General features: G+C 42.8%; 1 protein-coding gene across 4 annotated transcripts in view; it reads right to left on the bottom strand.

The window, feature by feature from the left end:
• The window catches only part of samd4a (sterile alpha motif domain containing 4A), a 51,792-nt gene that overhangs the window by 8,989 nt on the left and 23,743 nt on the right, over window positions 1-19,060 (bottom strand). Inside the window, exons 3-11 of one of the 4 annotated variants that reach the window (XM_061056574.1) lie at window positions 14,731-15,318; window positions 10,539-10,820; window positions 8,474-8,583; window positions 6,878-6,964; window positions 5,845-6,094; window positions 5,666-5,751; window positions 4,997-5,115; window positions 4,577-4,775; window positions 2,256-2,382 (exon numbers count right to left, since the gene is read on the bottom strand). In XM_061056574.1, coding sequence (XP_060912557.1) covers window positions 2,256-2,382; window positions 4,577-4,775; window positions 4,997-5,115; window positions 5,666-5,751; window positions 5,845-6,094; window positions 6,878-6,964; window positions 8,474-8,583; window positions 10,539-10,820; window positions 14,731-15,318 — 1,848 coding nt within the window. The remainder of the gene's footprint in view (window positions 1-2,255; window positions 2,383-4,576; window positions 4,776-4,996; window positions 5,116-5,665; window positions 5,752-5,844; window positions 6,095-6,877; window positions 6,965-8,473; window positions 8,584-10,538; window positions 10,821-14,730; window positions 15,319-19,060) is intronic. The other 3 variants (XM_061056613.1, XM_061056700.1, XM_061056789.1) reach the window with 3 other exon arrangements.

Raw genomic sequence — 19,060 nt, 5'->3', positions numbered from 1 at the left:
ATATACGGACAAATAAAGTAGCTAATTATAATGATCTTACCACCATCACCTAATAATGTATTTTCTCATTAATTAACACAACAATACAGAACAATAATGTGAAGGGATGATCTTATTATCTACAGGTGAGCCAGACAACAGAAAAGCGCTGGCTGTGCGCTCGGGAGCGCTTGCATGAAGCGTTTGTGTGCTGAAAAAGAAAAGCTCTGCACGTCCGTCCTGTCTCTATGACAACAGTCTGTTGACCAGGTCCGCTGTATGACCGACACGGCTCAGTTACTTTTTTTACTGTAAGTTTTCCCGACCAGACACGGAGCAAAGAGGAAGCGGGTACAAGACAAGATCCATAGGCGGCAAAAATTCGGGGAATATGATACATTAGCAAAAAGGGCGCCGGTGACAACAACATTGCCTTTCTGAAAAGTTGAAAGATCGCTCGGAGCGGCTGCACAAACTAGGCTGAGCGATCAGAAAAAAGACAGTTGGTGCTGCACTTCTTCTCAAGGCGACCACTTTCTATTGCAAAAGCTCTCTGCTCATTGAAAAAAGATGCTGGCCAAAACGGGGCCTAGGTGGCTTTAGTTTAAGTGGCTGAAAACACTATTATTCTCATGAAACAGTTGATTATTAAATGATGCTAATCACATGTATTCAACTTTAAATGTTGCTGTTTTTGTGAGCAGTGTGGAGTCTGTTTTGAAAAGGGTTGTGTTGATGTTGGAAGGGGGAGTGTGTGTATGTGGGGGGGGGGGGGGGGGGTTGAAGCCTAGTAACCCCTTGTAGCAGTTTAGTCCTGAGTCTGGTCTTCACACGGGCTGGGCCGTGAAAATCTCTTGCGGTATGAGAGAAAGGAAAGCTGAGTTAGGCCCAGTAGTCCACACTGGGCTATTTATAGGCTCCAAATCCGCCCAACACACACCCCTCCACACACCCCTCCACCTCCTGCACACACAGACTACAGCAACACAACACACACACTGAAGGAAATTGTACACACTTGTTCCTTCATCCAGTTTGTCTCTGCTATGTGTCACCTAATAAGTTTCTTTATCCATCTGTTGGCAGAGAGACGGAGTAGGGTAGGGGTAAACTAGCCTTTCAAATCAGTCACTCAGGCCCAAACCCAGCAAGAACCGCCCTCGAGAGTGACTGCCCCGAGTGCATGACTCTGCACAGTTGTCAAAGTCACAGAGATGGAGGCTTGAGAAAAAAGTAAAGAAAGAGAGAAACTCTGTGAGAGAAGGAAGGGGAGGAAAGTGGGCCAGAGAGCCATGTACCAGCTGCACAAAGAGCCTCATTGTGAGACACTGACTCTTTCCTCCCTCCCTGCTTCTCGTCGTCTCTTCCTCTCACATACAGTCTGCACTCTCCCTCCAACTTCCCTCCTGCTTTTTTCAAATCTGTTTTTCCTCTTCATTCTAAAAAGAGGACATTTCTTCTGGTGTGTTTGTGTGTGACGGAGCAGAGGAAGTCCCAGCTTGTCTGATTACTGTCCACTGTTCCTACGGGACAAAGTCCAGTCAGCAGAGGTTACTTCAGGTCATTCTGTCTGGCACTGCTGGATTACATGACCTGAGCTTGTGTGGACACTTTGAGTGGGGGGCTTTTAGGGGTCAAAAGGTGATTACACAGCCCCTAAGTTTAGAAATTGTACTTAAAAATGAGGAAATGCTGAATAAATGTCAGTGTTTCCCACACATAGACGATACCTGGGCGGGCCGCCTAAGTACCGTATATTTCCGACCTGTTTTTATTTAATATTTCATTTATTCATAAAATTGCTGCATGCATGAGAGAGCGAGAGGGAGAACGGGTAGAGAGAGAGCGTGCGAGAGAGTGCAGGCGCGCACAAGGACCTTACGGCTCCATGCAACATAACAAAACGTCCCTCTCGACTACTGCGGAGAGGACACAGCAAAAACAAGAGAGCAGAATCACATCAGCTTCAGAGAAAAGGAGAGAGAGAAGGTCCACTGTCTGTTCATCCCTCTAGTAAATGCACTGGTTGAGGAGCCTTGCTCATATCAAAACTGAAGCTTCTCATGGCTTCGTTTTAAAAATGTTAATATTCAGCTGCTTGCTGCTGATTCTGTGCTGAACTCCTTTAGATAACGGAATATCGAGTGGAACTTTTCAAAACACGAGGTGTACTCCTTGTGTTGTTTTGTCTGTGTAAGCAAATCATTTAAAGCATCAGCTACATCTGTCACCTCATGCCAGTGTTGTGTGTGTTTGTGATTTTCTGTGTTTCTTACCTGTCTGTTGAAACATGACCATGGTTTGTGGCGTGGTGTGAACTGGCAGGGAGCGAGTTCTCTGCACGGAGCTGTGGGTCCTGCTGGGCATGCTGTTACTTCCTCCTGGGTTTGCAAACCACAGACCCTGAGGAGGAGAATGATAAAATAACATGAATATGTCACCTCTGTAGGACGAGTGTCACGGCTATGTTCGAAATCATCAGACATTAAAAATTATTTCTCAAATCTCCTCTTCTTTGTCAGTTCAGTCATTTTGCTGTTCATCCAATTTGATAAAAATACTCAGTTCATCACAACAAAGTCATAATTTTTAAAATACAACTTTATACAACAACAAATAACATGCCAGATTCTGCTCTAAAAATGACATGACCGTCCTGAATTAACAGACATTGTATTCAGATGACCAATGCAGGAACAAACATGATCAAGTCATCTCCAACGTTTATTTCTTAGATATTAAAACTCAAGCTCATTTGATTTTGACTCAGATCAAATTGAAGATGAATTTTGTACTGGAAAGTAAACATCATGTGCTCTATATTTATTATACAAAGCACAATGACATGTCAAATTTTGTAGGGTGCAAAACATAGTTGAATGTACGCTTGTGTGTAGTAGAAATCCAGAGAGCTTCTGTTAATTATTCTGTATTTGCTTTGATTTCCATCCTTTTTACCTGCACAGAGAAACATGGGCAGTGCTGGTCTTTTTTGTTGTTTCTGAGTTATCCCTTGCACAGTAAAACACAATATAGTTTTATTTTTATAAACCCTTTAATAGAGAGCATGTTCATACTCTTTGAATAGAAGACCACCAGCAGAGTTCTTTATGACATCTGGATTATCTTGTATGTTTGACTTTTTTATACAGATTGGTGGACACATTTCAAGCTGAAAGATTCTCTTCTGACTTTAGCTTGCCCCTTACGTCATTGTTTTCAAACTTCAAACTGAAAAGTGCAAAAAAATCTTGCGTAACATCAAGATCACAACTTCTTCAACTGTTCCTGTCTGGATGTCTGGCCCACAACAAATGACAGTCTCAGACGCTCACCACATGAATTCCTCACTGTAACCTGCCTATTATACCCCCCAACATCACCACCGCAAACCCCCTCCCCTCACCTCTCCCACTCCGCCCCCTCCTCGCGGCCCTCCAATGCCACGGGCCAGAGAAAAACAGGAAATGCCTGTGCACTGTTCTCACTGCCTCTGACTGGCTCCCTCACTCTTTCTTTCTTGCACACACTCACACACACTCTCCCTCTCTCTCTCCAACTGCCCCTCCTCCTCCAACACCACAGCTACCTCTCCCAAACTATGACTCACATATTTCCCTCCCTCCTTCTCCCTCTCTACAAATCCACACTACAGTCCCACACAAGATGGTTCAGGGTGAGGAGGAGGAGGGACAGAGGTATTTCCTACAATTGTAAGGGATGAGAGAGAGAGAGGAGAGAGAGAGTTAGAGAGAGAGAGAGAGAGAGAGAGAGAGAGAGATTCCCAATGAACTGGGTCAGTCAGACAAGTGTGCCAGGACGGGCCTGAAACAGCTCCACAGCTCCTCCTGTTTCAGAGCTCGGCACTGACGCAGGGCCTCTGGTATGTGGGGTGACCTGCCTACGAGTTCCATCCACCTCGCTTCATTGGCCAAACACCCACGCTGCTCCTCTTCCTCACCCCACATTTTTTGGTCATGGAATAAAAAAAGTCTATTTCAGGCCGAATACGTGCTGAAGAAGGAATTCTGCTGCCCAGGTTATTGTAAACATCCTGGAATGTATTATTTCACATTTCCAAATGTTCCTTTGTACAGTCACGAACACCACTGCTATCCAGTCACTACACACACACACACACACACACACACACACACACACACACACACACACACACACACACACACACACACACACACACACACACACACACACACACACACACACACACACACACACACACACACACACACACACACACACACACACACACACACACACACACACACACACACACACAGCTCTAGGTTTCCTGTCTTAGTGAACATTTATTAACACGGCTTTGAGGAGAAAAATTGAAATATCGATCCTCATCCCACCTCTTCACCAAACAGATTGAAGATGTAAGAAACATTATATTTAAAAAGATGACTGAGCATTTCAATCAAGCCAATTAAAAACAACCCCAAGATGATCTTTTCGTGCCAAAAAAGGAGCCAAAACAAACATCATCAAACACTGTATGGACACTGTATTTATACATTTATCCATGAGCATGTACTCATGGATAGCATAACTTTCTACTGGCCTGACTCACCTGTCTCCCCTGCTTGGGACCAGTTGGTGTGCTGCTGGAGCTTCGAGGTGTCGGTCCCAGCAGCCCCCCACTGCCCAGCAGGCCCAGCCTGGCACCAGGCAAGCTCCTGGAGGGCATCTGGAACTGCCGAAGGCTCCTCCTGGCGGACACGCTGCCGACACAGCCAGAGGTGGGGAGAGAGTTTGACTGGCCAAAGCGGCTGCAGTGAAAAGTTTGAAAAATTAAGATACAGAACCTCATAACACTGTGTAGTTACTGTACAAAATATTGAGCATAAGAGCTAACTTCTTTAATTTACAACCAGTAATCTATAGTGTTTTCTTAAAACGTGTATTCCTCTGGTTCTGGTTCTTTTAGTGATACGTTTTATTCACAGAGAATAGACAGAAAACCAAGGCTACAGTATGTGTGTTCCTGTACCTCCTCTGCGGTCGGTACCCTGCTATGTCAAGGAGGGTTTTCCTTGGAATGGACCGGAACAGCCTCTGGACCTGTTGTTTCCATGACAACAGCCTCTTCTTCTGTGTCTCAGTGAAAGACTGACAGGGAGGGGGGAGGGGAGAACAGGCAGAATGAATCGGGGATGAAATGAAGCATGACTGGTGAAGAGCACAGCCGAGGATTTTCAGAAATCTCTCTGTTACAGAAGGGTGAAACTAATACAAGATATACTGAGCATTAATATTTATAGTACAGCATAATGAAACTGACGTTTTTCTTGAATACAAAAAGTAGAGAGACAAAGAGTGGCCTGGATGAAAGCATTCCAGCTGTAGCTGCAGAACTCTATTATTCATTGAAAGTATCTCTTGTCTGACATTTAGCTGTTCAATATACTTGGAAATCAACTTCAAGTTAATTGATTCCTTCAACATTTTCTGAGCCGTTCTGACTTTACTATCTAGAATAGCTGAAGAGAGATAGGACAGATGAGGACTACAGCCTCCTCAGTAAAAAAAATAATTTTGCATGAATAATGTCAAAAAACAACTGTAAATGCAGTTTCAATACTTAACTACTTTTTGTATTTTGTGTGTCTGATTTGCATTTGACTTCAAAGTTTTTGTGTGTTTCAGAGGGAGTCAGTACCTCATGGATAAGGCATTTGTCGATGAGCTGTAGGTAAGAGCTGATATTCTCCTCATCTGACCTTGACACCAGTAGCTGAGTACAAACTGTGGAGGAGGATAAGACATTAGGTCAAAACAAAAAAAACTCTTTTGGTCAATGACAATAATCCCAATTGAGTGCTGGTACATGCTGCCCACCTTTGCCCATGACACGCGTGAACTGGCCGGGTATATCCCCCTCTGCAATGACACTGGTGCCAGACTCGCTTTCTCCTCCACCACCACTGCTGCTCAGGTGGGAGCCAGGAGCAGCACTCTTTCCTTCTGCGCTCAGCAGGGGGCGCTGCAAAGAGGCCTCCTCTCCACCACTGAAAGCTTTGATAGGCGTCATGATCATCTGGTGGAGCTCCTGCAGCGGGGCTCGCAGATTACTGCCTTCTAACACATCCTGGTTGAGGAGAATGATAGGAGGGAGCATGATGGAGGAAGGATTGGAGAGTGGTAGAGAGAGGGAGGAGATTAGGAAGATTCAAAAGCATTAATGAGGAGGGAGATCAACCTCACCATGTCCACCAGCTCAGAGTGGGGGGAATTTCTAACCCTGTCATGTTCTGTGGTTGGAGGTCTATTCTACTTGTGGGCACAAGAAATGCCTACTTCTTTTTACCTGCATGCTGCATACTTAGAGAAAAAGATGATGTGATAGAGCAGAGGACAGAGTAATGCTGCTCTGCACTGCTCGGATGCATCATATTAGCTTTCCAACCTCTCTCCTGAGAGCAGCGCTACATGAGTCGGTGTAAACCCAAAATACAGAGCAACAGGTGTCTTGTTTCCCCAGCCCTACAAATGCAGCGGGAACACATTTTAAAATGAAGTGTTGGTGAAAAGGTTAAGTCTGAATTTAGCTGGCCCAACAAGTCCCTCCTGCGGTGTGCCCTTGAGTGCCATTGTATTGCTTTGAATGCTGAATAGAGGGGCGTGGAGTGGGGGAGGCTGATGAGTTTAAATTCAGAGCCCAAAACTCTCCTTCCTGGATTAGGTGTTCTCTTAGATGCCATCTTAGACACATAACACCGTCTGAGAACGGCTCCCCTTATCACTTTCTCTCACAAACAGAAAATGAGAGGTGGGGTTCTGCGTAAGGTTACAAGCCTAGTCACTGATTACAAAAAAGTGATAAAAACAAATACCAATTGAAGAGAAGGAGAGGTGCTACACAGTGACTGACCTTTTCCAAGCTGCGGAGTAGATGCTGCCTCTCTTTGAGCTTCATGATGCTGATAACAATCTTGTGTCTTGCTCCTTTGGTGACTTTCTGTTGAAGGGAAGAGTTTTTTCTGTTCTCATTTTTGTCATCAAATCACTTTTCTATTTGGCAAAACATTGTTCTGACAAACTGATGACATACTTTGAGATTAAGAGCCGTGAAGTGTACAAGCAGAGGGTGTGAGGATACTTTCAAATGTAGAAGGGAACCTGCTGACTTTATATGAACCAATGCAGAAAGGCTGAAATTCCTACCAGCAAATGTATTTCATGTAAGGCTAACACAGCTTCTAGCTTGTCTCATTAAGAACCGATACTGATGATCAAGACGTATCCTGATCAAGCCACTAACAGCATAACTAATCCATGGTCACACAGGAGAAACCGTTTGTCCTGTTGTTGGAGCACATCTCAAAGTGTCTGTGCGTTATGTCAGGTCAGACAGAGAAAGAGTAAGCAGCACCTGGAGGAAGTGTTCTGCTTTCCGGTGAACAGTGTTAATTTTAGCTGCATCCTCTGTTTGAGAATAGACTCCTGGTTTGTGTATCACAGCTAACTTGCTCTACTGTGGTCATCTGATGCTGAAGTACTGAAGAGCATGCAGATGACAAACATTTCTGAATCTAAGGATTCATGTTAGATCCTAGTATCTTGTGTGTTTCCTCATTTTGACTCGATCAATTTGGTGAGGTTTCACTTTCTCCTTAAGTGGATACAACATTATCATGTGAAGTTTTTTTTTCTGTATTTCAATCACAATTAAGTCTCTTTGGGCTTTTGTCTCTGGTGTGTGTGTGTGTCGACAACTCATCATCGGTTATTGAAACGATTAACCGACTAATCGTATAATGTTTTGCGCAATTACCTATTGGCTCTTATTTATGACAAGCAAGGTCTGCTTTATAAATCCTGCAGGCGATCCTTTTCTTATACGGGGGGTAAAATATGTGGATTGTATAGGAAGTGAGGAGAGGGACTGAAAGTCAGCGAGTATGTGTGTAGAGAGTATGTGTGGAGAGAGTTACGTTGTTGTCATGACTGGAGCAGCTGAGAAAGAGTGATTGGTAGCTGTATGAAACAGCAGGATGGATGTAGCCCACAGTTTAACGTGTGTTCAACAATAACAGCACCAACGTCTACCTGGCTACCGTGTGTTGCTTACTGCTTGCTGCTGACGAGTTAAAGTTGAAGCCCTGACGTTAGCTACAGCTACAGCCTTTGAGCAAACCAATGAATCTCCCCTGTGCTCTCTGACCATGGTCGGGACTCTAGAGCTGGAAAGGTTAACACTTTGTAACATGGGGTTACATCTGCTGCCTCCATTATGCATCGTTTTGTTTTCCTGTCGCTTCCCGGTCGCTGTTTTGAATACACAACTCTCAACAGAGATAGTCAGGATAGAAGATGTCTCGCTCCACTCAGCAACTCAGCTCCAGAAAAAAAAAACATGCGCGATGACGTGACCAGCAAACAACTTTTTTTTTGTAAGCGATTTTTGTAGACGTCGCCGAATAGTTGCATCCCTAGTGTGTGTGTGTGAGTGTGTCTGTGTATAAACCTGTGCCTCTAGCTGTTCTTCAGTGAGAGACATCATCTCGTCGTAGGTCATCGTGGAGAAGAGAGCGGCGTACTTGTGGAGACGGAGACTCTTCAGCCATGCAGGAACATCTGTAGGGCAAGCAACACAAACACACAAAAACTAATTCAACACACTTATTGCCAATTTATAAAATGATATTGTAATGTTTGAACCTTATATTCTTACATAATCACTGCTGCAGGCAACATACCACCTACATTGTTTTATGAAAAGCCCATATAGAAAGTTATATTCCTAAGAAATAATAAATAAATACATAAAATGTGAGTAAACTGTCCTCATCTATAAAATACAAAGTTTACAGATGTCGAATTGAATCTTCAGTCCCCATGATCCCAAATTAAAAACATTTTTTTTTGCATCTATTGGTCCTTCAACATATGATCACATATACTGGTGTAAATTAGTCCGATATACAGGATATTTATAAAACAACCAATCAAATTCTTACTGATCACATGTTTCCTTAGACATTGCTTACTGTAAACTCCAAAGTGCTTACTAATGCTCAGCTCATCTGTTCTCCTCATTCAAACTGCTGAGAGTGTTCACTAGTTGCTGAGACATCTCTGTTTTATTTTTGGCGTTTAGAGGAATCCCAGCTGATTGCCTTGTTATGTTTTTGCTTACAAGTTGACAACAGCGACAAAAACAAACTCAGAAACCCCCATTCAGATACATGATTCTTGATATTTCAATACAATATCAACCTATCTTAATCAAGCACCTTCTTCCATTACAAGAAACTTCAATACAAGAAAATGAGAGAGCATTTTTAGATTTAAAATAAAGTAGATGTTTTATTCTTAAGGGCTGTTGATGGCAAATGTCTGAGGAATGTCTCTTTATCATTTTCACACTATAAAAAAATCTATGACTGGATGAAGACATGAAAGGTTTAACTTGCAGTAAGCCTCAGAGTAAGGTCACAGGGGTGGGCAGTTCTGGCCTCTGCTTCCCCTGACAAACTGCTCAGACTGGATCAACAACTTGCCAAAGCCTCCAGCTGAATGTCTGTAAGGCATTCACAGCAGACATTCAAGTAAGGGTGCACTCACACTAGGCTCGGTTGCCCCGTACCGATTTCCCCCCCTCCCCAGCTGACCTGCACTCACACTGATCCAGGCCCATCCGGCCTGAGCACAGTTACCTTCTGTACATACATCATTACCACACATGAAGTTCTGCTTGAGAGCACACGAATGGAGTTTCAAGACTGGATTCTCCAAGTGAGGAAATAGAATATTTGCAGTTTGCATAATCCGGTTGAAATTCATATACACTTTTTCAAGCACTTCAAGATCGGATCATCGCATTGCAAGAGAGACTTTAAAACCTTACACAATGGTCAGTTATCATTTTAATATTTAAGGTGGCTTGATTGATTCACAACATGCACTCATGCACTGAGTAACATGGAGAAAACCCCCACCTTAACATTTCTGGTAGCTGTCATTAGAGGTAATGATAGAGGCACGGTGAATTTCCTCTAGTCTGGTAACAACGGAGAACAACAAAGAGAACATGACTGCAACTTTACTGACTTTGTGGCTTATTTGAGTCATTTTCTTCAGATACGGCCCTCTTACGATTCTGGATTTCTTGATTATGCAAGATGGGGATCGAGTAAACGTCATGTCCATGTGACGTTCCCGTGCTTGTGCTCGTGCATGAACAACCGTACCGTGACAAGAAAGTGTACAGTGCTTGAGCACGATACTGAGCACTCACACTGGTCAAATGAACTGGACTTTAGGGGTCAAACGTGCTTGGGCATGGTACAGATTTCCTAGTGTGAGTGTGCCCTAAGATTCTCCCCTGGTCTGTCACGTCCATCCTTCTAAATCTGTAAGAGCATCATGAAACATGTGCAATGTAAAAACCCTTTGGTTCCACTTTAAAACCTTGTTATTATTAGAATCAATGAATAAATAAAATAACTGTTCCTTATAATCTTAGTAGGACAACAGAAGTCGTAACACTAAGTGTGCGTACAGACCACCCACTGGTCTTTTACACTGACCCCTCATGCCGCTGCCATCTTCATGGAAGGAACTGCGATGCAGACTTGAACATAAACCAGCCTCCTCCAGATGCTCACTGCCTCCACTACCTGAAGAGGCAATGCTGCTCTGGGGAGAGAGAGGTGCGTGGTCTGGGGCTGGGCCTCTAGCGGTCCTGAGGTCCTCCTGAGACAGCCAGACATGGCCCAGAGGCTGGTTGCTAGGGCCGCTCATTGGAGGAGTGAGGGACACAGATCGCTTCAGAGGACTGTGCTGCTGGCTGCCACCTCCACTTGTCAGGACTGCAGGACAAAAAAAAAAAAAAAACTGTTAGAGGATGTTTGGAGACTGAAGGGCCTTTCAGATAGGGCACGGTGGGCGCTTGCACACCGTTGTCAAGCTCATTGTCTATGTGTGAGCTGAGCGCAGCGCAAGTTCTCGCTTGCCGTTCTTAAGCACTGCACTGAAGTTAAAAAAAATTCAACTTGGGGTCAGAGCTCGGTGACGTCACCTCCGAGTGTCCAATAGGAGGGAAGATCAGATCAACAAACGGTGAGCTCTAGTTTACTCACCTACCGGGACATCGGAGAGAAATGTCTAGTTTGAAAAGAAATGTCCAACAGTTTGGGCGTACCAGGTGAGTTTAAAACAGCAGCAGAAATGTGTGTTCTGGTTGTGAAGCGGTCGTTATAGAGCTGCAGCTCCTGGACGAGCCTAAACTCCCTCAAGTCCTGTCTTCCCCTGAGGATTTCATGAACACACAGCCTCTCCTTCTGTGCTGCTTCTGTCCTCCTCCTCAGCAGTAGAAAGATCAGAGCTTTCTACTGAAAACAATACAAACATAATGTGCATCCAAAAGGTAGGTATTTCCCCGACTAATGTTTCTGTAACCTAGCAACATAAGCCGTTGCTGTTTGCTCGTGTGTGCTCCCCTTCTGCTCTGCGCCCTACTCTGTGGCGAGCGCAGCGCACACCGCATACCATCTGAAAGGCCCTTTAGGGTTAGGGTTATAGAAATTATATTTAAAAAAAATGCTATATTCTTTCAAATACTCCATTACATGAAAAAACAACACCTGATTGGCTGATGATCATGATCAGCTTTCCATGAGTCTATCATGATCATTAGGTGAATGATAACATTCAGTTAGATATTTAGCAATTCGTGAGTGAACTTAAGACAGCTAGGAGAGGTAGGCTGCGTCTGCCAGGCAGGGAAAACACACACTGACCTGGTATCTTATTTGTCTATAACAGTGAATATCCAGACATTGACAAACTACATCTCCCACACAGACAGCCCTTTGTTTTTCTGAGACATAGGATTACAACAAAATCTTTACTGTACACCAGTCAGTTTATTCAAATAAACACATTATAAAGCCGAGAACAAAGGTGAAGAAATGTTCATGTCATATCCCATAATTTAGATTTAATGTTTAGATTATTTGTTCTTCATCTGTAAATATGTTTGGATTATCATTGATTCTAGTTTAAAAAGTCTCATCAGCGTTTGTACTGTCTAAGGAAACTGTGGAACTTTCACATTGACCAAACCATAATGATCATGTTCTGACTATCGGGCTTTTATCAAATCACTCTGGTCCTTTTCTTTGGTGTCATGGTTCTGTCACACATCTTTAAAAGACAGAAATTCCCAAACAAAATTGTTAAATGGTATCAGCTCTTCCCAACATCCCTGTTTACTGGACAGGTACAGCGGATATCGACCTCGAGTTTAAACAAATAGTGCTTTTTGGAGGTATTTTTCCCTGAGGTGCAGAACAAAGCGGTACAAAAATGCTGCTATCACTGAACTGAACAAGTTATAGCCATATTTGCATTGATTGATTTATATGTCCAAAACCTATTTTTACCCTGGCTGAAGAGAATATTTATTTATTTTCTGTTTTTTATTGATCTTATTGGTTGAGACTTTTATCTCCTATATGCCCTGATTGGTGGAACCTTGAGCACTGTTATCATTTATACAATTTATTGTAAAAACATCTTTTTTTGTAATCTGTGTGTCATGATGGATGTTGATCTTGCTGGCTGCAAACAAATCTACCTATGGGTAAAAATAATGTGACCTAAACCTGAAACTGATCTGAAAATTCTCCTTTATGTGCTTTTTGGTTAGAGACTCAAACTTGAGGCTACGTGCTAATTGATACCCCATGAATAAGGTAAAACTATCATTGATTTTGAACAAATGATTAATTCCCGAAACCTCCATGTCATGATAATTTTTTTTTTGTTTCGCTAAACTTTTCTTCTTCCTGACTCCATCTTCCTTTTTCTCCACACTTCTTTAATAATTAAGACATCTGCTCCTTGAGATGTTTAAATGATGTGGACATAGAGGGGCAAACCAAGACTGCCATTATAACTGAAATTCAAGGACACTGGACCCAGTAGAAGCAGCTTTACCTTCACAGATTCCTCCTGCTGAAGGAGGTAAACAGAATAAAAAGGTAGGGAGCCAAAGGGCTTTTTGTGTCGCCACTTTGACGGGGTAAGCTGCCACCAATACTCCAGTCTCACTCCTCCTCCTCCTCCTCCTCCTCCTCCTATATGCGGTCCTCTTGCTGTTGGCGCTATGTATAGGACTTCATGGGCCCCGTTTAAAATAGGTGCCCAGCTAACATTACAAGTTCCAGTCCCTAAATATTAGCCATTTTCCCTAAATACAGTCTCCCACAAAGGATGCCTTACAAGGGAAGGGACGGATGGTATGTGTTGCTGCGGCTTGGACCAAGGCTGGGAGTATGGGTGGGGGGTCAACAGGATGTGGTATCAGTCGCATACAGGTTGATGTGGTTGGACAATTATACTCCTGTTATCATCATCATGAACAGATAAACATAGAGTGCAGGGAGGGGGGTGGAGACTAAGTGACTCTGTGTTCAAAATTAAGTTGGCATTGCATAATCTGCAATCAAATTGTTAACTATAGTCACTGATTCACATTTTGAATGAAAGAAATACAAAGATTTGATGTTAAAGGCGATAGCGAATTATATCTTATCATCACCCCTGACTGCAAACCAATGAATGTACACAGCTTGGTTGTTGTAAGCAACACTTCTCCTGTGTTTCATTAGTCAAGAAAAGCATCTATCCAGTGTGTCCCCCAAGCTTGTGCCGGTGTCTGGGGTAACTCTAGTTTATCAGTTGTGAAATCCTGCGGTCCTTTGTGTGGGGCTGAAGCTGCTAGGAGTCAAAAATACAAGAGGATCTTTCTTGGAGCAGTGAGCGGGGCTTAAATGTGTCTTTATTTATAAACCTTCAGCTGTTTCTTTCATCTCCCAGAAAAAAACACAGGGCCTTTGCATTCTTGTCTTGAAATATCCTGCTCTGACCATAGTTATGTTCAATTTCAGCAGCCCTGCCCTCTCTGTGTGTTGACTTCCACCTCAAACAGCCTCTGTAGCTGCTGTGTGGGTAGTGCAGAGTGCTGTGGGCCTGACCAGAGAGTGCTTACTGTGCTGAGTCCATTACGTTTTTTTCCTGAGTATTTAGAGTGTATTAAGTAAATTTGATTAGTTGGGGTATACGCAGAGTGTCTTTATTGAGTTGACAGATTAAGTGTTTTTGTGCTGTAAAATGCTGTACAGATGTCTTGTGCTAGTATCAATTACAAGTTTTTTAAACTGATTAGTCATGTATTTTGTTACTCACTGAAGCTTATTTTTAATGACTGTATGTTATGATGTTTAAAACACATGTTACAGTACAGAGAGCCAGACTGTGAAACTGGTATTGGGTGCAGGAGTTCAGGTGACCACCTAAGACAGAGAGACTATCACCAGTCAAGCTGGCAGGATAAGTCATCAGAAGGATTACTAAGGTTATCTCAGAAGGTGTATAGTGTTTATAAGTACACAAGTCAGACTGGTCTTAAATGTACTCCTCACCTTATATCTGAATAAAGGAAAGTTCTAAGAAACAATTTCAGTGAAGTAAAAACAACTGAGAAATGACTTGTCCTCTTGAATGGTATTTTTACGAGTTTACTGATGTAAACCTTTTATGGACAACTTAGGCTTATAGCACATAAATAACATTGCAGTGAAGATTTTAGTCTACAGTATGTAAATCAAAGTGTGCTGTCATCCATCATGTCTGTCATCCTCTCTGTCCCCATGGCAACTGATGGTATAGATAAAAAAACATTTACTCTTTATTCAATGAAAGGCCTTTACTTACTAGTGTTACCACCTCCACCGGTTCCAACTGTGTTGATGGTTGTCGGCACTGAGGATGATGGGTAGAGAAGGAGGTGCCCGTTTTCACAGCCCTGCTGCTGGTGCCAGCCTCCACCCAGTCCTGAATCCCTGGAGCTCTGCCATCCATTGAGACGGTCGTCTGAGCCGTAGCGCTGGTGGTGTAATGAGTAGAGATTGCCTGACGAAGACGTGTTAGTGGAAGATGAAGATCCTGATGAGCTAAGGGTGGATGGAGGAGTGGACTGGTGGTGGTGGTGCTGCCCGGATGGAGGAGGCCTTTCCAGTGAGTCTCCTCGGGCAGCGGCCCTCTCCTCCAGATGGTTGAGCCAGAGTGCCAGGGCGGCTCGGTCTTCCAGGGATGTTGCGGGGTGGATGAGGGCATAGGACAGGAGCTGGCGAGACTCCTCCAAGTGATGGCCATGTTCGATGGTGTGGGCCAGGATGCGTGGCAGGAGGCGCATGTACTCGCCCTTGGCTTCAACATTGCCAGGTTTAAGCAGCGGGAGATGGGTAAGGACAAGAGAGATGACCCGCTCTTTGGACTCACTCTGCCACTGGCTGATCACCCCTGTAGAAGGAGAAAAGACACCATAGCTTAGCACAACAAAAACTGTTGACAAAAACTGTTGACATCAGTTATGGAGACCCTAAGTCAACTCATACTTCTTGAGATAAATCACATGACTTTTTTAAGCTTCTTCAGGGTACACACAACAATGGCAGTGTTTCCCCTAGGTTTACAGCGTTGGTGGGGGGGACACACCGACACGCCGACACAAATACTTGAAGGAATCTTGGTGTTCATGCGTTACTTTTAATGACAACTGTCCTTTTCTATCGGAAAGGTATCCTTAAATGACTTCTTTCCCTGATTTCCGACTCTATCCACTATCCTATCCCTATATTTTTGTGCCTATAAAGGCACAAAAAGCCCCCCCAAAAAAATATATATATATTTTTTACTTGACCTCCAAGGGGGCAGGCCGCCCCCCTAATATAATGGTAGGGGAAACACTGAATGGAAGAGAAACAGCATCAAAGGCTGTAGACTAAACTGATAATTGAAAAACACTCTTCAGTGTAAATCATTCACAAATATTGTTTTTGTTTCCTTACTTGACATACTAAGAAAATATTCGGCTGTTTTACTGTTCATGACCATCTCAATGGGTTAGACAGATTTAAATTCAAGCAACTTTAGATCATGCTGCTGCACAATATCAAGGCTAAAGCAAAGGACAATGTAATTGATAGACGAACAGATGGATTAGTGGAAACATGTACATCCAAAAAAACATGACAGAGATGATGTCAGAGCCACTGCACTGTCATCCTTCTATTTTGCTCTTTCCTCTAAACAATTTTTGCTCTGCTGACACTGGCTGCACACATCTCTATACATAACCTGCAGGTCATGGAGCTCTATTGTTGTCAGAGTCAATAGGACATAAGGAGCCCATTCCTATTCATCTTGGACCAGCGCTATAGATACCAATGGGTCAGGCCAACAGCTTTGGATTTGGACAGCCACACAAATAGAGACAGGACACAAACCAGATTCACTTCCTGCTTGGAAGATGGGTCATACTTAACCCTAAGGATCTTGTCTCTAAATCCGACATGAGGTGAAACTAGAATATAAATCTGCTAGCCCTTCTGTCCAAAGATATCCCAATGTCACTGTCTACTTTGCGTTGATGTACAGCTCTTTCTGCCCTGTCGGGTAGACAGCTGCAGCTCTGAGCAGCCAGATGGAAGACCACAGACCCCTGAAGCCTTTCGAACAAACAAGGTTCACATTCATTTCATCCTGTAAAAGATAACAAAAACCGAGGGATTAAATAAGTCTTACTAGAGCCTACTTACTGCAGGAACTGGCAGTTTTACAGACACAATTACTCATAAAATCCTGTGACTGGATCAGTAGTGTGTGCATTCTGGCAACCAGTAACTTTTTTGACATACATTTACAATCATACCCCTGAAAAACATGTAGTTTCAGGTTTCATACTGAAATTGGAAAATGTTTCCAACCCATTTAAAGTTCAAGAGCTTTTTATGAAATGCAAGGGGATTTTTGCTTCAGCCTCTGAGGTCATGTGAGTAGATCATCAAATGAAATGGAGCTAGATGAGCCAGGAACTCAATTTAAACAAGCTGTAACTTTTTTGAATCAAATAATAAATCTATGTCAGCTTATGTGAACGGGTGAACGGCCAGAGGCCAGGGTATCCCAAAGAGAAGCAGACAGTTCAAACTAAGACTGACCTGTGGAATAAAGATAGAGAAGGTGGGGAGGGGGAACTGAGGTAGAAATTAATAAGAGGGAGGAGGAAATAATTAATGAAGGAGGGGGATGAAGGAGGGGCTGAGGTTTGTGAGGGGAGCCAGGGAGTTACTCCACTCTGCTCCAGAGATGATGTAATCCTTCATTCCTATGAATGAGGCAAGGCCAGGTCCATCCAAGGACAGGAATTGTTTCATGATTAAAACTTGAATGACTGGAAGAGAGAAAATGTAACTCTGATAATTACACTCTATTAAACTATGTGTTTCGCTCGTTTTGGATAATAATCATAAAATGTACAATGATGAATGTCTGATCTGGAGCCAATATAGTATCCATTAAAAAATGATTTTTCACAATGTTTTTCCTACAAGATAACATCATTTTCTGTATTGCAATGAAAACTGGCAGTAAGGTTCAATCTCAGCTTACATTCAACAAAGAACACCTCAATGGCCCTCTCCTACAAACACATTTAAAAACAGGAAACAAATACATAAAGACTACAATTTAAAACAAAGAAGAATATTTCAATAAATTCTATCATATTCTAGCCAAGAGTTAGAGCTGTCTTCACTCAATAAATGCTTTTATAATCAGAATGGGATGGCTATATAAAAGGCAACTCAACACCTATCAGTGAGGAAGTTACTTCAGGCTTATTGACCCTTCCATTCAAAGTTAAAAGTCAAAAGAGTCTCACTTTTGGAGCAGTTCCCCCTTCACATTGAAAAAAAGCTGTAAACCTAGGGGAAACACTGCACATTACAGGACACTTGATTAAATTTATACTTAACAGGATTAGAGAGTTTTCCCATGCATATCTTATTTTGTAGCATGGTTGCTCCTTCCCTGAGCCTCAAGGGGAAAGTGCTAACCTAATCCAACTAGAGTAAAAATAAGACGAGGAGGAACAAGAAGAGGAGCAATTACTAAACTGACAGATGGGAGAAACACTGCCTTATTATTCCTCTAGCACTTCCTTTCCAATTTGACAGGAAGGGTGTAGAGATCTGCCTCGTACTTTATTCAGCTCCATGATATTTATATATCTGCCATATGTTAAAATATGTAAAGAAAGGAAATATATTCATCTAAAGTGAAAAATGTGCTAATTAGTGTCCCTTACAATGTGAGAGAGCAATTAAAAACTCTCTGGTATACCAGACTATAAATAAAGGGGGAGAAAGGCAATGTGAGGTATTCAATAGAGAATGTTAGGAAGTGTGTTTTTTTATGCCAGACGGGGGGGGAGGGGCATGTTGGGAAGTGATGAATCACATCAGCATCATTGAGAAGAAACAGTGAAAAAGAAAGTCAGACATTTGCAAACCCAAAAACCTCAGACAGAAAAAGTCATTTGTTTGGGGGCTGACGCAGCGTTTTGCTGATGCGGAAAGTGTCTGCTGGTGAACTCTGTGCCACCCTGGCCTAGCTCTGCCCTCTGACACCCTCTCTGGCACTAAGACAAGGGTGCTGCTGTAAACACAGCGCTGCCTCTCAGAGCATAATTCCTCCTCTGTCAGCCTAGCGCCAAACTGCCCACGTTTCCTCCACAACCTGACGCTTTGTCTACATCTTGTTTCTCTTGTAGACAGAATAGTCAGTGGGTCACTGCGCATTCACACCATGAATTCTATGAACCTCTCCTAACTGATAGTGGAGGTAAAAATATCATCGACTCAGTTATCTGCAGTATATCATATAGGGTGTTATCTACCGGTAATTGACTTGGGAAATCTTTTGCATGACATTAAACAACAAAAACACTAACATGGTCTGATATTATAAAGTCTGTATAGCTGTGAGAACTTCAAACACAATCGTGTGCATTTCATGGCATTCATCTGTCACTTTTTTGTGGTTTATGATATAAAAAGATGACATCCCCACTAGGGCTGGGCAATTACCGGTAGATGAAGCTAAAGCTATTTATTAGCTACTCTCTGATTCATTCATTCCAATTTAGTTGAGGGAAAAAAACTGTTTTTTTAAATTTATTTTGGAGTTAGAAGGCACATGT

Source organism: Labrus mixtus, chromosome 1 (genome assembly GCF_963584025.1).
Source record: "Labrus mixtus chromosome 1, fLabMix1.1, whole genome shotgun sequence".
Taxonomy (NCBI): Eukaryota; Metazoa; Chordata; class Actinopteri; order Labriformes; family Labridae; genus Labrus; species Labrus mixtus.
Note: the sequence above shows the minus strand (reverse complement) of the source record. Positions and strands in the feature narration are given on the sequence as shown.